The following is a 23524-nucleotide window of genomic DNA, read 5'->3' as shown; positions in this document are numbered from 1 at the left end:
CAGCCACCGTGTCACAGATCAAAGAGGACATATATTGTATTATCTTTAACAATGAAGCACTTTTTTTCCCCTCTTTTGCTGAAGAAATAACCAGTTCACAAACAGAATCCACAATGTTCAATCAGACTGCCACGGTTTCCATAGCAATACAATACAAACAATAAAAAAAATCTATTTTTTATTGGCACTGAAAGACGACTACAGACTGTGTCAGCCGTGCGACACATGAAAGGTTTTCCATTATTTTGATAAAGACCAGAAACCCACCAGAAATTGACGAAACAGGAGTTTCTTGCCGACCGGTGAGCACAAGGCTTTGCCTCATGCAGCCATGCTGTGAAATCTTCTATTAACTTTTCTTTATCTCACAAATAGATGAAGAACAAATAAAGTGTGCTGAATAAACTAGTGCAGATTGTTATAATGCCCTGTGAAATTGAGTTGGCAGTGGGGAAAGAAGTCAGACACAATACAAATACACATCTAAATAAAAGAAAAGATGTGGATGTGATATCACTGCTGACTTGGATTTTATGAGTAAAGTCTTGAACCACTTGAATATCTTGCATTTATTTAAACTTTTTTAATAAATCATCAATGTGTAAGTGTGCAAGTGATTTAGTTTAATCCGTTAATCCATTTAGTTTAATCCATTATTTGTATATCCAGAAAGTATTAGTCATTTTTGGATATGCAGTAACTTAAATTCTCTCTTTATTATCATATTTTTGACTGATTTAACTCCGGAAGTCTAAGATTCTTAAGTTTATCTAACACTAAGTTTCATTCAATGTGTTACAAATAATTTGAGTTTTGCATAAAATAAAGAAATCCTAAAATGATAACACCTAACGCTATACTGTCACTTCCATTTTAGCTGATTTTAGTCTTTTCTAACAAGTCGAAGTGGAAATGTTCTTATCAGTGGAATACAAGAATATGGAAAATGTAATGGATAGATTTTTGCAGTCATGAAGTCACACAGGGAAATGTAGTTTTGCCTATTGTTTAAATTACTGTTTTGTTCTGAAGTCTGTTCTGGTGTCCTGTCTTTCACTCTCAACATCCCAATTTCCAGATTAAGCAGCTCCACAGCTGACTGGAATGTGGAAATAAGTAAAGAAGATTTGCGCTGACTCTTAATTTGTAAGCTTGTGTCCACAAATACAGATGGATGTTTGGGTAGAAATAGAGCAGTGTAATTGGTACGGTTGACTACCTATTATAACCATATTCAACACATAAAACAATCCAAACTTTTAAGGAAAAAAGTTTTTAATTGAAAAATGAGACCAAGAGAAGAGAGGCTTGATTGAACGACAGGTGTGAAGATTTGATTGTTACGCACCACGGGTTCTGTGGAGCTCAACACTGAAGGTATGCCAATTGGTAAGAAAAAAAAAAAAGGGAGTTGTGTTTTATGTTAAAGAGGACAAATTTGATCCTTATAAGTGCTGGATAAAACACTAAACAAAAACAAATGTCTGTTAATAAATTTCAGTAGATTAGTGCAGATGGACATGGAGGCATGTTGCAGGATTTTTCTACAGGTAGGTTCAACAGTAGGAAAAAAAGTAGAAACACTTTGATTTGCACAAACAGACAAAGATAAAAGTGATGTGAATGCTCCCAAATGTTTTTCACAGGTTTGATTAAAATCATTTGGATAACTATCTCAAACACAGTGAAACCAAACCTGTACTGGTTGACAGTACAGGTTTGGTTTCAACTGAAAGTGAGTGAATTTCAGCCAAGCCTTCACTACAGAATGGTTTTTGAACCTGATTGTTGAACCTGGAGCCTCGATAATTTTGTTCCCTCTCCTGCAGCAAGTTGCTCACACACTAAGTTGCAGCCAGTTTTGCAGTCATGACCAACAACCTGCATATGTTTTTTATGGCAAAAACACAAATACTGTACAGCAGACATGAAACCCGGCTCTCTCTCTGACCTTCACTAAATAAATCTCATTGTTGTTCCTGGAGTGTAAGACGCATGGACACCGTGTAGTACAAGGATAGAGCATGCTATGCAGGATGTTCATAACAGGCTTTCCATCTCTGTACTGATATGTTGCTATGTTACCAGACTGTGATGTGCCTCTTTTCTCAGAACAGAAAGCTCTTCATATTCACAATTTGAGGGGGGTTACGGCGCAGCTAATGGGACCTCGGGTCTCTCAAGAGGCGAATGCTTTTCACAACCTGCAAACATTAATGTTCTTCCCAGTAGCACAAGATCAGAGGGATTCATAGAAAAATGGTTAGACATGTTTAGATTGTATCTATTAGTGTATTTGAAATAAAAATATTATGCAGGGAATGGGATGGAATAAGTAATAGGATGAATAATATTAAAATAAAAAAGCTACAAAATATACAAAAAACTTATTTAGCTAAAGTTTATTTATTTTTTTCTTTAGTTTGTTTTTTTGTGATGTAGGTAACAATTTTACAGATAATAGATTAGTTAGGATTTTTTTTAAGTCAGCTTCTTTGAATTTGATATCCATCATAATTTCCGAATCTGTAGCAGCCAGACAGATATCAATGTGAGCTTTTGGGAAAAGTTAATAAATCCTCAGTCAGTGAGAAGAACACAAACACAATATACTGTACCTCATCAAAATACCTAAAGGATCATGTGATTGTGAGTCTAGATAAAGTGGAAGATATTAAAAAGTCTCACGGTGGCAATATTCTTAAATATTGCGATGCCAATGTCAGATGTGATATGTATTCCTATTTTCTGATTTGTTCTTTTTCTCATCAGTGCTTCCATGACTTCTCTTCTCATTTTGAACATCTGCCCATCTGGCTATTATACTAGCGTGTAAAATCCGAATTTATAACACTTAGAATACATTAGTCAGCAATGACTGCACTGATAACAGTCCTTTGCAATATGGATATTGTACACACTCATATTTACAGAGTTCATTTGAGACCAGATCTTGGTCGCAAATGAGTCTTCAACTCCTCCAGTTGAGGCTAAGACAAATCCCCGACAAAATAGGAGGAAGTAACTTGTTTCCAACTCATGCATTTTATTTTGCATGTGATTTCTCAAATCCTGGTTTGATTGTAAGTCATTAAGATCCCAAAAGATAAAACAAAAAAACAATCTAGAATCCAGTAGTAGCCTAAAAAAAACAACGTACATGTGTGAAGCGGGTTTTTCTCTCTCGTTCTCAAACAGATTTGTGAATAAAATGAGCTCATCCTTTATTAATGCAGCTCATGAATACAGTCAAGGAGAAAAGGAGGTAAAGTGCGGTTCCATCAGTCTCTGTCTATATTTGAATCTTGGGCAGATGGGACCTTCTTGCGTGCACAGACGCAGCCCATAAACACTACTCATCGTCAAGGATGAAGAGGTTCAAAGATTCTCCTCATTAGAGAATATATATATATATCCATGGATTCTTCAGCTTTCAAACTGTATTCTTAACTCACATTATTACATTTCTGACCTATTTTGTCCTAACAAGCTTGTCTTTGATCTTGATTTTGGGACGGCCTGCTTGTGAGCTGAGGTGCTATCAAAATGATAATTATGAAAATTGTTTTCTCTGTCGTGTGTAAGTAAAAGTACACTTATTTTTGGATCATTGCTCCCTCATGGCGTGACTACATAAAACAACAAAGGAGAATTAAATACTTTTAAAGTTCAATCTAAACACCTGCCTCTGTTAAATCTGGCACAAATTTGACATATTGAGTAATTACAGCTTGGAGGTATCCCTAACAAGAGGTGCCTCAGTGTTTAGACTGTGCTGATAAATAAGCACTGATGCATATCAGAGGGATAATCACTGCTTTTCTTACAAGAATGTCCTTTGATTCACACCCAGCTGCAGTCAAGGTGTCGAGCTTTTCAAAAGAGTCCCTGCCAATTTCAACAGAGACTAAAATGCTGTTTAATACGTATATCCTAATGTTTAAGTGATTAAAATCAATGTATAACTTCACAGACAGAGTCAAGCAAAGCAAACACAACACCACACAGAAAAATTACAATTATGAGTTATTATTAACCAGTAGTCAACAGCAACAAGCAATTTCAATGTTGGTTTTTTTCTCCCCTTTGGTTTCTCCAACAAGTCAAAGCCAGTTTTATGTTTGCACTTGTCTGGTCCTTGTAAGGTTTCTTGCATTTCTTCACTTTCTCAAGCAGAATTGTCTTGGGCTTCTTCATTTTATCTGCCAACATGTACAGTATATCCATGACAGTCAAAATGTTTTCAAATTCCCTCGGCGTTTCAGGGGATGCTTGGCACAAGAAATGTGTATAATTTATACCAATGTTTCATTAAAAATGAGTCAAAAGTCGTAGAATTCACTCATTCTCAACCTGACATATGTACAGTCAAAGAAGAAAAAAGAAAGTTTGAATGTTTTCCAGCACCGTTATGCATTGACATCCATGACAGTTTTTGTCAGTTTCCCGCTCTACGGCGTTCAGGTTTATACTGACAGGAAGCCAAGGTAATAAAACATCAGCAGTGACCTAACAGAAGCAGCTATTGCTGCCTGTCAATCTGAAAAGGAGGCGTTTTGTCCAACAGTCACAACTGTTTGAAATCCTTTGTTGCTGAACTTTAAATATGCATGCTATGAACATGTTGCCATGAGTTGGACTGGCGACCTCATCTGGGTGTACTCCTCCTCTCATCCAGTGACTGGGGGAGAAAAGCAGCCGCAATTGGAAATAATATTTTTTCCACGACATTTGCCCTGCATGGATAAAATAAATATGGCCTATGGATGTTGAATGTTGGTCTATCAAAACCCAAAGAAATCCCACAGAATCCCAGACAAAATACAAAACCTCAATCCAGAAAGACGGCTGTAAAGTTATGACTAAGGTAAAATGTTAAAGGCTGATATCAGAAGTCTAAACATCAAATCAGTTTCGCAATCAGTTTCCTAAAAGTAGATGATCTGATATGATCAAGAAATCAAGAACTGCAGACTGTCTGAGTGAGAGCAAAGACTAAGTAAATAATGCATCTAAAAACAAAGTGGACTGAATTCCTTTATGTCGCTTTGTGTTCCCTCATGGGGAACATCAGACCTCTCTTTTTTCTTGATTTGTCTATGAATAATCGGATGTAAATTTAATTTAGGATTTCAAATTTACTCAAAAACATCATTATTAAATCATTTTGCAGGCCTCTGCAGATGGGTTTGTTTGACAGTGTCCACAGTTCTCAAGGACTCTGTGTATCTGTCCTACTTACCATCTGTACACGTTTGCACTCTTTATTTGTCCTCAAACTTAAGATGTTTTCCAACCACGGCTCCATGAAGTTAGATACATTTACCTTACTTGACTTAGTTTGCTTTGAACCTTTTGGGATTTTTCTATCCTAGAGTGAAATCTTTAGAGATTGGTTTTTCTGCATTTGCTGGCCATTTGGCATACACTCAGTTTAAATACAAGCAGATACAAATTTCACATGAAGGTTCAGAAAAACCGAAACAATTTTATAAACTAAATTTAACATCTCGCAAACAACTTTAGACAAGTTGTCTTGCTTATCATGGAAGAACGGTTTCCCCACCACCATTGTGATATAGAATAGACTCAAGTTATATGACTTTGAAGATATGATAATTGTTCAATGTCAAACGTTGCTAAATAATTTCTCAGGCGCTAAGAATAAACACATAGGACTGAAATTCACCTAAATATTTATACCCCTCAAATCAAATAAGAATAATTCTGACATTTTTATAATAAGAACTTATTATGTCATACTTTCTGTGTGACTGAAATTGACAAATACCACTGAGAATTACAACTTCTGTCTACCTCTATGAGGGGTTTTAATTAGGTCTTTGTCCGGGTTCTGCCTGATGACTCTCATCTTTTAGCCGAACCAGGAAAATGTATCAAGGCCAACTTTACACAAAACTACAAAAACATTCAATTATGAGTCCCATTTTGGTCCCAATTACAAATGCCAGATTTTTTTTGTTTTTGTTTTCTCTTAAAAAAGATTTTCATAAATCAAATGAATGAAACTTTATGGTGAATTTTAATCAATCAGACTCACTCAAGAGGCATTATTCTCCACGTCTAAGGAACGATAGACCCTTTTCTTTTTTGGTAAATTAAACTTTTCGCAAATAATGTTGACTCTGTGAATCAAAATAAAATAATGTTTAAAACTGACTATTAGATAAAGCTAACCAGTGTTAGAACGACTTAGCATATGATTTTCAGCACAGTCAACTGAGCTTCATGCATGAGAGATAACAGATGTGTGCCGGCTATGCAGCTGCACACATCAGGTGACAACACTGTCTCCTGTGAAGCATACTGTCACCTTCAAAACAGCAAAACATGATATTCTGTTCCTAAACAGCCTTTAAATGCAATAACTTTCTTGTTTGAACAAAATACATTTGCGAATAGTTTAAGAAGATTACGGATTTTTTGAGTAGACAGTGCTTTGTAGGGCCTGCTGTCGATAAAACTGAGACAAACTTGGATGAAAATAGTGCCTACTTAAAGAATCATCACTAAACAATGTAAATTTTGTACTCTGTATATTTGTTGGAGGTGATGAGTGAAGCAGGAAAAGCAAAAAAGTACTGGGAAAAAGAAAAGAGGAAAGGTTGAAGGTCAAAGTCATCCCCTGAGTATTTGTATATGGGTTGAACATGTTTATCAATGTTTTGGTGCGGACCATCCCTCTTCATGTCCTACGGCATTTTGCTTCCATGAGCCTCCCAGAAAAGAAAGATGTTGATCCTCCCTTTAATTCCCCAGGTGAACCGTGCAGCTGGAGGAAATAGAAAGAGCTTCTAATCAAGTGCAGTAAGCATCTTCTCCTGACAGCAAAACACCATGAAAATCTCAACGTGAGATGCAAGTGAAACATTTTATAGTAATGTGAAGTTATATTGCATCACTGAGATTTTAAAAGAAAGACAAATCCTTTACCTTTCAGATACTGCTACATTTAAAAAGATTTCTGGACAATTCTCAGGATTATTATTTACCTAGAATTAGTCAAACATAATTAAACCTCAACAAAAGATTGTAAGAAGAGTCAGTGACTGACCGCTAGTATTTAATGAAAACATGAATTAAATGTAAGCATACTCAAACATAATTAAAACAGTAATTATCAATTTTTTCTAAACAGGGTCAATTTTATGACTGCAAAATATTACATATATTTATAAAATATTTCAACAGCTTGTTTGTCTCTCAGAAAACTGAAGAAACGGATTTAATAGCCCAGTTCAAGATTCGGTATCTAATTTAAACCTAAGATGGGAGGAAAAAAAGGAACAGGAGCTGAAAACGAGAGCTGGCATCAGCCTTGATGTGTCAGTTTTCAGCACCAGAATTTCTACAGCAGAACTAAGAAAGATTACCTTACCTTGGTTCAACGTTGTTCAGTCACCAAAGGCAGGCCTTGCTGAGTTTAGCCAGCTGGGATTAACAGCAAGCTCTTTGATACTTTCTCTTGTTTTCTTTGCTTACATCATTCATCTTACCAAATAGTCATTTTTCCAATTTTATTTTGCAGTTGTTGTGCCCAATAATCTTAAAATACATTTTCTGCCTGTGTCTACAACCCTAAATAAATGGTGTTGTGTATTTTTTTTTTTTTTCATAGCGAAGTGTCTCTTCTCCCAGCATGAAGATGTTCTTAAAAATAACAAAGCAAAATAACTGGAAGTAATTTCATCGCTGCTCCTTGCATGCTCACAGTTTTGTCTCTGCAACACACCACCCTGCACTCTCTGTGGTGCTGTTGTGGGGAAAGTTGTGCTTCAACCTTGAACTACCTGGGAATCCTCCCCACTGTGCCTCATCTGTTGTCTCTCTCAGTACAAACAATCCTTTCAGCTCGAGCGGCACACTGAGCGCTGTCCCTCTATCCAAACACTCCTCGGAGACATTAACCACGGTCGCCTGCTGCTCACTCAATCTGGTTGATGCAGAGAGTTTTAAAGAGAAGCTCCTCTGCTTGTGTGTGAACTCCATCTATCGGCGCCTCCCTCCCCATTTTCTCTGTCATTCACCACCGCTGCCTCCTACTGCTTCACATCTTACAGGTGCCTTTCAAGCACCAGCCTTTCAGGGAGAAACGGTTTGCTTTCAGTCTGTTTTGCAGTGACGTTTTTTTCTGAGTCTGAAACTTTCGAGGGAGTAGCAGCTTCAGCTCTTTGTGCTGTCTAAAACCTTTAAATAACGGCTGTGTTTATTCCACAGACAACATCTAAATGCACTTTGTCTTTCTGTTTAAATCCTCTTTTCCCTCTAAGTCCATCTCTGCTAAAGATAATTTGTCTTCATTTTGTTGTGTGGCACTAGATGTTTTAAAAAATTATACACAAACAAAGGCTGCTTCAAGAGAGCTGTGCCATTTTTGTGATTCTTTAATTTAATTTAACATTTTCTGAAAACTTTATATCGCACCATAACCCCATTTAGTTTGGATGTAGCTTGGGTTTGAAACAGCTGATTCTTATGAATGAATGAATGAATGAATGAATGATGCTGGGAGATATTGTTTATTGCAGTCATAAAACCATATTTTCTTACAGATGACCTAAGTAGCAAGTAGAAAATTCTTTTTAAACCTGCTATCAAAGTCGGTGCAAAACATTCCCCCGGGATGTACAAAATGATGCGTAATTAATACAAAACATCACACGGCAGGCAGCTCAATTTCTCACCCTGCTGTTTCCGTGTTGGAAATGGAGAAAAATTACTAAGGTACCAAACATGGAAGATATCAGGAAAATAACAAAACAACAGGCCTGTCCAAAAGACATCATTAAAGGAATCTATTTGATGAATATCTCTGATGTGAAGAGCAGATTTCTTCACCAGTAAACAGATAAATAAACAGATAACAGGCTTCATCAATTTGCTTTTTTTTTAGCAAGATCTAAAGGAGAGACACATTTGTCTCCTTTAAATTTCCTTTAGTACAAACTAAGTACACGCTTGCTGCTTGGTTAGGATTTCAGCGGCAATATAACATGTAGAGGCTGCCAATCAAATGTACTTTATTAATACATGCAAAGTAGGAGTTTGCTTTTCTAGAGGCGTCTGCCCAGGGTTGTCTGCGAAAACAATCCAAGGAAACGAGAGAACAGGAATAACCTTGGAGGAGCAACTGCTGGTGTTTTTCAAATTTAGAAAAGTCCAGCAGTTTATAGTGAGAAACGTTTAAGACAAGTGCCAATATTCCCATGAGTGGATGTCCAAGGCAAATCTTAAATTCAAGTTCAGCTTACTTTATTTGTGCCCACTGGGAGATTTGGTCTGCAGTTGTGAGCCATCAATCCTCACATACACACCCAACACAACAAATAAATAGTATATTCTCCAAAAATTGGAAGCAAAAGTTGGTGATAAAAGTTTTAGCAAGATGTAATACCTAAAGCTATAGTTTGTTCATGTTGGTGACGGCTGGTGGAGCCTTTGTCCAGACTGAAGAAACTGAAATGCAAGAAATAAGGGCAGTGAGTCGTCCAGAGGAACTGGACTAGCTAACCGCTGTAACTATCTGCTGTATGGGGCTGCTGGGTTCACGTCTGGCTCACCAGTGTGTCTGCTTGAACACTTTAATTACTTGATTGAGTGACTTTCTGTGTCTCCCAAAACCAAAACCAAAAACTTAAACTTGTTTCATCAAAAGCATGATGAAGGGAAATCTGAAGGTTTACTTCTCTGGAGGTGAGAAGTACATGACCCTTTATGACACAACAAGACTGACTTTGAATGGACATGGCCTGCTATGTGTGAGTATTTTGTATTAAATATTGTAGGTTTCAGTAATGGGATTAATCATTCTATTTAACAAAATGATCAAGAACAGAGCCATGGCTCTCATTATCCTAAGAAGAGCACGCAATGCTCCTAAAAAAATTAATAAAAACCAAGAGCTTCATCTACCAACCTCATTTAGCATGTTCACATTGGGACAATTAGGAAAAGACTGAACAAGTTGTTTTTGGAAAGGTTGCATAAAGAAACCCTTTTCTCTCTAAAATGAAGATTGCAGAATGGTGTAAGTCTGAAAAGTTACATCTGAATTAATCACAAGCCTTCTGGAAGAATATCCTCTGGACAAATTAAACTAAAGTTGAGATGTTTGGCTCAACCGCACAGTACCATGTTTTGAAAAACCAGACCGCTCAAGCATAGTGGTGTTTTTTTGTTTTGTTTTGTTTTGACTTTGATTTGCATGCAGAAATCGTGGCAAATATGCACATTTGTGTACAACAAAATATTGTGGAGTCAAATGGGAGACAATCTGTCCAAACAAACCAGGACAATAACCCCTGAGACAGCAGCGTATTCACAGCAGAATGGTCATTAAAAAACAACCAAGGTGTAGCAATGTTGGAAGGGAACAATTATATAGATTTACATAAAACAATGTGAGCTAAACCAATGAGGTGAAGAAGCCTGGGCCAAAATCTTTTCCACATTGTGAGAGATTGATGAAGTCAGAGAAAAGAAATGGATCAAGCTATTGCTTCTAATGATCTTCAAACTATTTTTACATCTGTTCACAGGACTATACTGAGAATCATGGAAACCTTCTTGGGTTCTCATGCAGCCCAATTTACAGATTTGTGTGTTGTTCACTAAAACATTCTGGTCTGAGTGGACACCCCTACCTGTTTACCTGTAAGCGAACAGATGGTGCGATTTCATTCGTTTATATTACCAAACCATCATCTGACACAGTAATTCTTGTCTGTTTCCTGTAAACAAATTGATTGAATTCAACTTCACTTAGCAGAACCAGCTAAAGGAAAAACATAACTAAACAAAAGCTGAAAATAAATTATTCTGAAGAATTGTTTCTTATCATAGTCCAGTGAACAATATCGTGATCTTTTGCTTTTGTGAGCACCAATGCGCTGCTTGTTCTTGAGAGGACATTACTGAGCTCATTCTTGCACAAAGAGCAGTATTCCTCAGAAGCATGCTAATTGGTTCATTTGCATAAATCGAGATAAAAACATTTAGCGAGAGAAGATATTGTGGAATTAAAGTTATGGTTTAGTGAAACGTATCTTTCAATCAGTCTGTTAATGCAAGCTTTAGATCAAGCGTATCATTAAATTGTTTTATGGTTCCATTTACTCAACATAAAAGACGGAAAATGAAATCAGGAAGTTGATCCAAACTAATGAGAAAGTAGTACATTTTGAACCTCACAAATGGTTCTGCTGGTGTCACCACTTTAAACATTTATTAAAAGATTCAGACTTGACAAGAGACCAAATTTATTGTTTTGGGTTATATAAAGCAAACACCAAAAACAACATAAAATATGTTTGTTTTACTTCACAAGTATTATGGAGGTTGTGTAAAATCCCTATGGAGATGTTGAAGCTAAGTAGATATAATAATGCAGGAAAAAAGGCCTTAACTTTTTGTCCTCAACCAATCTGACTGAGCAACACTTTCCATAAAGTTTGTGGAAACTTGTCATTCTGCTGCTGACGTCAAGAAACTACATCAAGGACGCAAAAACTTGTTTTATTTAAAGTTGCCGGTTCAGAGTGAAGGAAGGCTTTTTTTCCTGACATTGGCCTCATCTCACTTAATGCTGACCACATTCATCACATGTAGCCTTAATAGTGCACGGCTCTGTTTTCTCAGGGGCCTGATGGGTCCAGAATGATAACTAACTCTGTTCTGATTTGACAGCTTTTTCACAGACCCATTCTGCAATTAATCCACTAAAGCCATACAAGTTGTATATAAAGACAAGTTCAAATTCAGAGTTTATTTACGATTTCTATACATCAACTGGCTTCGAACTAGAGCATTTGGAAAAAACACAAAATTAAATAAATGAAAATGTCAAAAGATGCTGGATTCTTTGGGTTACGTGCAGCAATGCAGCAGTTATTTATATCAACACTTATTATTCTTGGTTAAAACAAATATTTGTGCCATTTTACTTGTTTATTTTAATTATGAGTTGTCTTTGCCTGTCTTTATTTTTAGATATTCCCTCCCGTCCTCATATCGTTTTGTTTTTCTTATTTGTTATCGCTCTTTTTCGTCTGCTGTGCAATGGCACCACCTGGCGGTTTAAGCAGGGATTGCTTCACCTGCTGGTGAAGTAGCGCACCAGTCTGCAAGCCACAGTCATCTAATCTTTTCCAGAGTTCACCAAAGGACCTTATCCAACCTTTGATGCCCACCTCATAGAGTTCTTTAATCTCATGATATTTTCAGGGTGTTTTGTAGAGAGAAAAAAAAAACAATCATACAATAATCATGGCACAAGAGTATTTTTTGACATCTAAACATTCAAGTTTTGTAAAACAAGCTGAAACAAATTTTATGAAACTGTGGTAATTATTTCCTCTCTTTTTTTTTTATTAAATCAAGCTGAGAGAAAAATATGGAATTAGTCAGTTTTGGGCGAAATAATGCCGGTTCATTTCAATTTTAAAGGAAGTAAATACATAAGTCAAATTGTGCAAATCTATCTACAGTTAGCAGAATATGTTTGCACATCTGAAAAACTGCTGCTTTTTAATATGTGCAAACAAATGTCTGATTGATAGCAGATATCTGCAACCAATGAAAAGGATTATAATATTTATTCAATAAAGTAAATCAAAGTGGAGTGTGAGCCACGTTGGACATGAAAGTAAAAGTGGGAAGAAACAAGATTGAGTGCTTTTCCTTAAAAAGTGAAAGAATGTCTGAAGGAAGTGGTAATTGTGTAAGCCATCGTATTATTTACTCCAAAGGTCACAAGTGCTTTGTCTCTACATTCCACCAGATCTGCACAGGAAGGGACTTTCATGCACTCCTTGCTGAGGTGGAGTGCTGTGTCTGACTGAACAGATATCAGAGGTCTGGCTTTCTGGTGGGGATGGGATGCTAGTAGTAGGACTGATGTTTCATTTTGCCACTGAATGCAAACGTGTGTCTGATGTCCATCAGAAAATGAGGATAAAAAGAAAGGAAGAGAGATGAAAACTGAGGGATGATTTTATTCATTGGTGGATAAACAAAAACTAGCAAGAGACTCCCCCAGTCCTATAAAAATGCTCAAAACGTTCGTTTCCACTGTACTTTTTCCCTTCGTATGTCTTTATAATTTTATAAAGCTTAACTTAAACTGAATAAAAAAGTCATATATTATTTAGGTGTGTTCACAGTATTTGAGTTTTTACATTAAAACATAATAAAGTCTGTGTGGTGCACAAAGTCAAGCTAGTTCTGATTTGATTTTAAACTGGGTAAAGTTGTATTTACAAAAAAGAGAAAGAAATCTCCATTTGGAAATACACACTGAACATCTGCTCCAGTTTAACATTTATGCACTATTTTACTCCTCCGACAATGATCATTTCTCCCTATCAACAACAAGCACTTGTTACAAACTAGACAATTTTAGTGGCTCAACATAAACCCATCCATCCATTTTCTAACACCCTTGTCCCTAGTTTGGTCGGGAGGTGCTGGTGCCGATCTCCAGCTAACGTTCTGGGCGAGAGGCGGGTTCACCCTGGACAGGTTGCCAGTCTGTCGCAGGGCAACACAGAAATCAGAAATAGACAGGAGGACAAACAACCATGCACACACACCTAGGGAAAATTTAGAGAGACCTAACAGTCATGTTTTTGGACTGTGGGAAGAAGCCGGAGTACCCACTGTGGGAGGAAGCCGGAGTACCCGGAGAGAACCCAGGCATGCACAGGGGGAACATGCAAACTCCGTGCAGAAAGACTCCAGGCCGGGAGTCAAACCCAAGACCTTCTTGTTGCAAGGCAACAGTGCTACCAACTGTGCCACTGTGCAGCCTAACATAAACCTCAAGGTTGTCATTTTACCAACACTAAAGAAACTTCTGAAGCCACCGCATTTCTAGAAACATGTTCATAAGTTTTACACTAATTAGAAGAACCAAACACAATAGATGACTCAATTAATTTCACTGTCCACAAATCTCATTAGAATTTTAATTCGTCTTAATTAAGCAAGCTTTTAGCAAGGATGAATGACAAATAGGTTAATTATCAATGATTACAGATTAAGAATAAAAATTATTAAAATCACCTTCATCCTTTCCTATCCTTTTTCCCTATACTGTGTCACTAATTTACTGAGAAAGGCTTTGGGGTGCAGTTCAACTCAAACTCAGATAGTTGATGATCTCGGCAACAGAAGGTTTTGCTGTCCTTAGTTTGAGTTTTGTCTTTGTACGGCAAAATCCTCTTCAGAATAGAAGCAAAGCAGAACTGGTTGTTGTCTTCGGAACACTCAGATCTTCATCACTCAGTGGCCTTTGTCCATTCACCAAGACTGTTGCAGCAGCCTTGAGATCTTTGGTTTGGGCGCAGAGCGGCATTCAAAACAGGAACCAGGGCTGAGGGTTGATGGCTCTTGTCCCTTTCTAGCAGTGCGGAGTCTTCACCTCCCTGTGGTTCCAGGGTGCGGTCCTCCGCTGATCTTCTGTCAGCGTCTTCATGTTGGCTTGACCTCAGCACTGGAGAGTAAGAACTCCTTGTTCCTCTTTTCATGGGTTTTTATAATTTCTCCTCCCCATGATTGTGTATGTGGCAATGGCCTATGTGACTTCTTGAACGTTCGATGGCTTTGTGGGAAAGTACCCAACCTTTCCACATTGGTCAACGCCTTGTTCACTTCTCCTTCTTTGTTTGTTAAGCCACTGACAATCTGTTTCCACTTCATCATTCTGGTTTGAAGTGCCAGAAGAACTGGGACAAATGCCCAGTTCCTTTTTTTGGAGTTCCCCTGTCTTCCCGCTCAGCTCAGACCCTTTTCTGACTCTGACTTCTGTTCTAGTTATAACACAGTCTGGGAATTACATGTCCCTATAGAGCACACAATGTATGATTACTCCAGTTACAATTCTATTTATGTTGTATGATCATCATAAAACATTAACCACAATTACCTTCTAATTTTATTCTTCAACATAACCTCTTTTAAAATGTATTTGTTGAATTTTATTATCAACTTTCAATTCACCATTTCATTCATTTCTTGATTCACATTTCATTACATCAAACTCTTTGCATAATCATCAATAAACCAAAATGCAAGATTGCTTATTTTATAATTATCAGTAAACCAAAACACAAGAATACTTATTTTATAATCATTAGTAAATCAAAATACAACATTACTTATGTCTCCCAGGCTTTAATGATCTGTTTTCTGCGTTAACCTGAAAAGATCTCGCCAGTTTTCACAGCAGTATTTGATCCTCTGTGAGTTCTTTCAGCAAGAGCAAACATTATATTATCTTCAAGTGTTGTATGAAAGAAACCTGCCTGTAAAAACGTCAAAATTCTGAAAATATTTCAGAATTCTAAGATTATCGTCTCAATTCCTTTTTTAGTAGCCCTATTTCCCTTCTGCGGTGACTGACTGGTTGTGACCAACGTGAGTTTGTTTGTTTTTCTTTTGCACCTGGAAGATTATCAGGATCAAAATCTCCCTAACATCAGCCATAAACCCGCAGCTGGTAATGCTGTGCAGAGCTCCTCAAGAAAGCTCTTTTTTTGTTGATTTATTATATTTCATTAGAAATTACATGATTATTTTAGCCTTCTTGGTACCTAATGGGAGAATTAGTGGCATCACAACAATCAACCATTCCCTATAATTACATTTTTATAACTGTATTACTATATTACTTCCAGACAGAAGACAGCTATTTGTAAAATTTAAAAAGACTAAAAACTCAACAAATCTGCCACTCACAAAATGGCGGACACAAACCCCTTCACTTGACAGGAACCTTACTGAGCGGAACGAAAGTTTCACATCTTGCTTTCTGGGGGGCTGCTGGAACGGCTGCTCAAGAAAGAGAAACATTTGACTCTTAGCTATGTGGCTTTTTCCATCAACAACGCCTTGCTGTGGATTTCTATCGGCACCCAAATGTCACCGATGTGTTACAGGGTTTTTAAAGCCTTATGCACAAGCAAGCAGACGGAGACGCGCCTCAGAAACCTGTCTTTCAAATGAGAACATCAGAAGTTTTATATCAGAGAACACGGAGGTAGTTGTGGGAGGGAGCCTGACGCCTGAGATAAAGCTGAGATTGTTTACTCCCGGCTGCAGGTTCTGGAGAGAACGACCAGAACTCTGGCCTTTCAGCGACCCGTACTGGGCAATTTATTGGCCAGGAGGACAGGCGCTGTCAAGGTCCTGCACAATCCTCACTATAAATAAAGTTTGTTGGGCTTGACAACTCACTAATTAGCATTCCTATCGCTGGCATGCTCTGTCTGGTAGGTACATCCTGGACAACCCTGATGTTTGTCGGGATGGATCCGTGCTGGATCTGGGCAGCGGCTGCGGAGCCTCGTCCATCGCTGCTAAACTCTGTGGTGCTGTTCATGTGGTGGCCAATGATATCGACCCCGGTATGCTGCCTCGATTATTCTTAATTGCCTCTAATCGTACATTTTATTTCAGTAATTCAGATATGAATAATAATATTGCCGAGGACCCCTCAGAAAAATTATACAACTCCACGTGGATATAAAATCAAAATCTAGAATCAAAATCAACTCATTCTTGAAAATCATGTCACAATCAAAATATTGCCATGCCCATTACCATTTTAGACTTATTTACCCAACTATTATGATTGACGCATTTTTGGTAAGAGATAAAAAGTTTGAAAATGTAAACATTTTAGCCCCATTCTATCAAACTTGGACTCCCTGTGGTTTAAAAAAAATAGATTTAAACATCAAAGTTACTGTTCAGTATCTGCAACCTGCTGATTTATAGCAAGTTTATAAAAAGAGAGAGTTGTGTTCAAGGGCATTACAGCAGGGAAAGCAGGAATATTTATTTTAAGAAGTTTGTTGGAGACTCACTTGCCTCCAGCTCACGTTCATTAAGATTCCAGAAGAGCCAGTGAGTTAAAATCAACCAAAGTTTAATAAAAGTACAATATATATCTTGGAAATCCGCCAAAGTTGCCTCATGGAAACTCCAGTGAGATCTGAAGTCTCATCTTACATAAGAACAACTCCCTCTTTGTCGCTCCTGGCCCAGATTAACTCTTCCTCTTTCTAAACATTGCAGCCATTCCTCCCTCCAGCCAGCCTTTCAGCCATCTATCCACCATCATCAGTTGTTTTTCCAACATCCATTGCTGCATAATCCAGTCATCTGTCTGTAGGACATCTGTCTGGTTTTTCCTATTCAATACTTTTATCATCCTTCCACCCATCCATACAGGCCTCAGTCCAACCAGCCATCTATCTATTTCCTTATTGTTCTTTTTGTTCTGTTTTTTGCAGATGTGTATTTAACATTTTAGCATTATAGAAATATATTTTGTAAATTAATGCTGAACTTTGTACTTTTTGCTTAAAATGGTGAAAGTTGGAGTGTGTCTAAATATGAGCTTTTGAAATAGAAGATCTGTAGAAATTCTGGGGGAAAAAATTGATTTATGTGTTTATGAAACCACAGATTACAACTCTGCGTTTATTAAAACATTTTGGTGCTTATTTAAATGCTATGCTAATTTATTTTACAGTAACAATGAAGGTCCTTGAAAGACAAAAGTATTTTCTGTGGTGGTACTTTGTATTAATAGTTTGAGAACGACTGCTGTAGATCTTTACCTAAAGCGATCACTTTAATTACACTGTGTATCTTTCTGCTGTTACAGCATAGACAGAGAGATGTATAACCATAGTATTTGTAAATATAATTGAAAAAATCCCTTTCAGATGTTCACTAGGAGTAGATTGTAAGAGTAATTTTGCAAATTAATGGTTCAGCTTTCTCCATGAATGTTAACCCAAACTATCATTTTATTTTTGATCATGTCAGAGAGACCTAATAGACACCCTTACTTTTAAAACATTATGAGTTTTAAGAGTAATACAATTAAAGTATGAAAAACAATAAGTGTTAGATAATCAAGAATAATATACAATATAATATATTTAAACTTTTTGCTTTTTGCTTAAAAAAAGCAAACAGAAGGTCTGCTTCTGTTTGCTTTTGTCTGTTTGTTACTCCGGTTTTTCTCCGGCAAGAAAAACCGGAGTAATTAACTCCGGTTTTTCTCGCCAAGCCATTCGTGTTTGTGCGTGTGTCCGGGCAGAATACTGGACAGAGGAGAGGGTTGAACTTTGAACATGTCCCTCGGGATCTCTCATGACCTCTGGTCATCACACATGACATGTACGAAACTCTATGTCTCCGGAAAACTAATTTTCAGACTGAACACACAAAGCATTGTGGGAGTAAGATTCATAGAGCTTAACTCAGCTCCAATGTTTTGAAGTTTCATATTTGTATCCTCATACAATAAAGGATTAAAGTCTGTTTTATGTTCCCTGCAGTAGTTTTTAATGCTGCTGATGGGAAGGTTCAGACTGAGGTTACCGACAAGCAGTAGCTGGTTACAAACCCACAATTTGAACAACTGGTATTCTTTCACCCTTCTTCTTTTTTCTCCACTGCCAACCTTCAGGAAACCAATATTTCTGTTTTTCTGTGATTTTGCTAAGATGTGGCATTGGGGTGACATGTGAGAAAGATTCCCTCGTCTTCTCATTTTGTTAATTTTCCGCTCTTTTTCACACAATTTTAGTAAAGTTTAAAGGATTATTCTGACCAACAGGGGAAGATGGCATCAACAGTTTAATGATATTCAGTTTTGCTGATGTGTTTTTAAAATCTTACAGTTGAATTTAAAAACCGCAGACATTATCCATTAGTTATGGAACATGACAATATTTTCATGTGGCATGGCTAAGCTACCTGTTTCTGTTTCAGTTGCAGCTGTTGTGACCAAGTTGAATTGTGAACTGAACAAAGTGGAGCCACCAGATTGCGTGACAGACGACATAATTGGTTCGGATCCTGCTCGCTTTGACTTGATCCTCCTGGGCGACATGTTCTACGACGAAAAGCTCTCAGACAGCCTTCATAAATGGCTGGATCGCTGCGTCAAAAGCCACGGCTCCAAAGTCCTGATCGGGGATCCTGGGAGAGCCCAGTTTGAGGGACATGACATCCGGAAGCTCCTGCATCCTGTAGCCCAGTTTGAGTTGCCTGAGAGTGTTAGGCAGGAGAACTACGGCCTCACATCCAGCCATGTTTGGTGCTATCATAGCAAGCTCTGAGTGTTGAAACGGTTTCTGATTGACTGAAAAAGGTATTTATTCGACACTCATTTGAATACCTCTACATTTTTGCAACGGTGTGTCACAAATGTGAGGAAAAGGGGAATCAAGATGTTTATAAGAAATCTTGTAAACATCTTGTGGCAGGAAGTGAGATCTTTTTGACACTGCAAACTGGAAACAACTCTGAAATGTTCATGGTAAATGGTAAAATGTATAGCACTTTATCAAGTCCAGAGGATCCCAAAGCACACACTTTCACACATTGATGGTGGCAAGGACTGTCTGGTCTGACAGAGCCACCACTGGCCCCTCTGACCACCACCAGCAGGCAATGTGGGTGAAGTGTCTTGCCCAAGGACACAACGACAGAAGCGGACGGAGCAGGACTCGGACCGGCAACTCACTTATTGCAAGACGAGCTCCTACCAACTTTGTGTTGAGACATAATTATGCCTGTCAAGTTCAAACAACCTAAAACATTTTAACACCACGCAAAAAGGAGAAAGACAAGAGAGTTTTAGATTTACTTGCTGCAAGGAGAACGGACAATCTGTCCGTAATCTCAGTTACAGACAGTTACAATCTCCCACCCGCTCTGAAGCACGTTCTTCCATACCCTCTCTTTTTATTTCCGTAGGGGCAGTCCCTAGTTATATAGCTTATTCGGTTATCTTGAGTTACTTACATAGCGCTGCTACTTCTTCTGTTTTCTTGAATCACAGGCATGTTGCACCTATGGGCTGACGTAGCGCAGAGTACAAAATTCAGAGTTCAGTTCCTGCTTCCTTCTGTAGCTAAATTCAGGAACTGATGAACTCACAGAATAATGGGAGCTGGTGCGCAACGAAACAACTTCACACAACACAGCAAACATAAGATAACAGAGAGATTAATAGATTAATAGAGAGATTACAAGTTTGTAAGATTCTTCCTGCGAGATGATGTCTCCTTTTAAAGACCATAAGAGGCTTCTGCCCGCTCTTACTGGTGCAACCCTTATGTCCTGTGCACACACACACACAGATGACCCTTAACCCTCCCCCTTTTTTTCCTTCAGAGATGTCTGTCCACTTTTGCGCCTGGACGCATACACACGGACAGCTTGGTGAGCAAAACCTTAGATAATTACAACATTCTATTTAAATATACTATATATATATTAATCCTGATACTGATGGTCACTTGTTTTTTTTGTACTTTAATTGTGTTATACTTTAATTCCCTCACAAGTGCTCACATGTGCGCACACACCCCACACACACGCACCCACGCACACACCCACCCACGCATACACACACCCCACACACACACACACCCATGCACACCCTCCCTACCAAGAGGGACTTTTGTTTCTATATGTCTTTATATACAGACACACACACAGTGAGCAGCACTGTCATGGGGCCTCCCCCCAAAAGTCACGAGAATGAATTCTGTGCTGGCGTTTACATCATATCAATCAACCCCTTATAGAGACCCAATTGAGATGATCAGAAATACAGAGAGCCAAATGTGTCACGCATGATGACCGGAGGTCATGAGAGTCTTCTTAATGGCTGGCGCCTGTCCCGCTTCAGGCAGTATATCAGAAAGACCTTCTGTTTAAAAACCGGATGTAGTTACAACATCCAAATCTATTTGAATATACTATATTGTATATTACTATTGATTTTCTAACACCGAACCCCTTGTCTCTGCTTCTATTGGCTAATTCAAACTCATAGAGGTCAGAAGGAGTTCACCTTAAACACTGTATGGCATTGAGACATCCTGAGGGACATGTTCAAAGTTCAACCCTTTCCCTGTCCAGTATTCTGCCCGGACACACGCACAAACACGAACGGCTTGGTGAGCAAAACCGGAGTTAATTACAACATTCTATTTAAATATACTATATTGTATATTATTCTTGATTATTTAACACTTATTGTTTTTTTATTCTTTAATTATATTACTCATAAAACTCGGAGCCTGTCTCTGTTTCTATTGGTTGAATTGAAATTACCGGGAATATAGTGTAACACGTGTTAAGCATGCTGAGGTCATGAGACATCCTGGGGGGGATCATGTGACCGGATTTGGGGGGGGGGGGGGGGGGTCATCAATAAATTTGTAATTGATTACGTTTCAAATACAATCCTAAACAGGTGGGTTTTTAGTCGAGTTTGCATCCATAGAAGGATGGATGGTTTACATTGATCATTTATAAGCTTTAGTAATGGAACATTCAACAACTGCAGGTATTTTGTTAGTGAACACTGAAGTGTGTAAGACAATGGATGGAGGGAAAGCATCATTAGGGCCAAGAAACACAGCATATAACTCAGAGACAAAAGTAGTGGATAATTTTAAAGGTAAAAAAAACAATTTCCCATGTTGGAGCAACTCTTGCAGCGTGGTTGTGGAATGTAAAAAAACTTTCAACTTTAGGGAAAGCTGAAAGATACATATAAGTATCCTCACCTAGGCCTGTTTAGTACCTGTCGGATATTCTTCAGAAATAAATTTACAGATGAGGAACTTTTACTGACATGTTTCACACTAGCAAGTGTTACAGAAAAAAAATCTGAGTTTCAAATGTATTTAAACCAACATTTACTATTTTGGAGAAAGCATGAAGCAGTGGGAAGATCAGTGTTGATTCAACAGCAAGAAAAAGACTCAACGTAAGCATTCACAATGATGCGAGGCCAAATTCTGGTAAGGGAGTGATGTTAGAGATTGTCTTTCACTTTAACTGTTATGTGCTTCGGCACATTGTATTTATTTCTGTCTATTTTTTTTTCATTTGGATCATTTTGTATAGAAGTTAGTTGTATGATTTTTTTTGTTGTTGTTTAATATACTTTGGAGTTTTGATAATTCTTTCTTGTAATTTGGTCCGTTAATTTGTGACGCTGTTGGACAGCCTATAAATAGGCTGGGTTGCGCCAGGTAAAGGGCGACGCCCTCCCAACAAACACCCAGGATGCGTTCTGACGCGGTGCGCACGTCTCCAGCCTGCCACACGGTAGTTTTTGTTAGCCATTTGTTTGGTTGATGTTTTTTTGTTGTGATTTTTGACCTGGTGGGACCGGTTGTCTTGTTTTTGATTTTTCTTTAGCAGTAGTTTCTTTTTTCTTGTAGTCCGGTACTAGCAGGGGCTTCGACGGCCCTGTATAGGGTTGGCCCCCTGCTGTACCGTTTTGTTCTTTTTGATCGGCTCATCAGGTCCAACTTTCTGTTTATACTTTGGAATTTTTGTTTTCTTTTTTTTTTGGGACACGGGGAACCGAGGATTTAATTCTCTTTTTCTTCACAGAAAAATCAAAAGAAGCTCATCTTAAAGAAAAAGGTCGAGAGAGTTGAAATAAAAATTACTTTTGAATCCTCATTTTTGTCTTTGTGTCCTCAAATATGTTGTGCCCTTTGTGGACGTAACACTGTGAAAAAACCTAAAAGTTACATTTGAGTAGCCTCACCTAGGCCTCTTTACTGTCTGTCACATGTTCTTAAGAAGTACATGTACAAATGAGGAACATTTACTAGCAAGTATCACACTAGCAAGTGTTATAGAAAAAAAATCTATAAGAGTTTAAAATTTAAGTGATGAAGAAAATCACAAACTCATAGTCAGCACTGACTAATCGTGCTAGCCTTAAATAATGCTATAAAACAGTTAAACTGTAGGTTTTCTTTAGAGGTATGTGTCCGCTATTGCGCCTGGACGCACACACGCCCACACACCCCTACACACACTCACACATATGCAGGTTATTCACTGATCACCACTGCCATCGACCTTCCCCAGAGGTCATGAGAATCACACAGATGGCATGTGGAGCAAGGCGGAGGCCAGCCTTGTCCTGCTTCACCTGTGTATCAGAAAGACGTTCTGTTTAAAACCAGAGGTAAATACAACATCCGAATCTATTTAAATATACTATATTGTATATTATTCTCGATTTTCTAACACGTTGTTTTTTCATACTCTGTGTTGTACGTTTATTCCCTCACAAGTGGTCACATGTGCTCACACACCCTGACACACAGATGGCGTGCTGTAGATCCTGATAGCTGATAGTCGATGAGCATGGTGACCAGAGGTCGTGAGGATGGACTTGCGCTGTTTTAAATTGTACCTACCGGATCTTTTTTCAGTCTGGAAATTAGTTTTCCAGAGATATAGAGTGTCACACATGTCACATGTGGTGACCAGAGGTCATGAGAATCATCCTGAGGGGCTTTTAACCCACCTGACACAGATGGCAGGGCCCTCTCCCGCTTCACACAGTGTATCAGGAAGATTTTCTGTTTAAAACCAGAGGTAACTACAACATCCAATATCTATTTAAATATATTATATTGTATATTATTCTCGA

At 38.1% G+C, this 23524-nt stretch overlaps 2 protein-coding genes across 2 annotated transcripts in view; one reads left to right on the top strand and one right to left on the bottom strand.

Annotated features, from left to right (window-relative positions):
- Window positions 1-23524, bottom strand: part of amn1 (antagonist of mitotic exit network 1 homolog (S. cerevisiae)) — a 213512-nt gene that overhangs the window by 155551 nt on the left and 34437 nt on the right. The window lies entirely within an intron of this gene.
- On the top strand, window positions 15815-22254 carry etfbkmt (electron transfer flavoprotein subunit beta lysine methyltransferase). The gene is made up of 3 exons (XM_032585918.1): window positions 15815-16203; window positions 16294-16424; window positions 18811-22254. Exons 1-3 carry the CDS (start codon window positions 15884-15886, stop codon window positions 19158-19160), a joined length of 801 nt encoding a protein of 266 aa, XP_032441809.1. The 5' UTR covers window positions 15815-15883; the 3' UTR covers window positions 19161-22254.

The sequence above is a fragment of the Xiphophorus hellerii genome, chromosome 2, assembly GCF_003331165.1.
Source record: "Xiphophorus hellerii strain 12219 chromosome 2, Xiphophorus_hellerii-4.1, whole genome shotgun sequence".
NCBI lineage: Eukaryota > Metazoa > Chordata > Actinopteri > Cyprinodontiformes > Poeciliidae > Xiphophorus > Xiphophorus hellerii.
This window is presented reverse-complemented; position numbering and strand designations above follow the sequence as displayed.

What these genes read in the sequence shown, in the direction of transcription:
- etfbkmt (XM_032585918.1), top strand. Translation starts at nt 15,884, where the DNA reads ATGTGGCTTTTTCCATCAACAACGCCTTGCTGTGGATTTCTATCGGCA. An exon ending in GGAGGACAGGCGCTGTCAAG is followed by an intron (nt 16,204 to 16,293) that starts GTCCTGCACAAT and finishes TCTGTCTGGTAG; the next exon opens with GTACATCCTGGACAACCCTG. An exon ending in GGCCAATGATATCGACCCCG is followed by an intron (nt 16,425 to 18,810) that starts GTATGCTGCCTC and finishes TTTCTGTTTCAG; the next exon opens with TTGCAGCTGTTGTGACCAAG.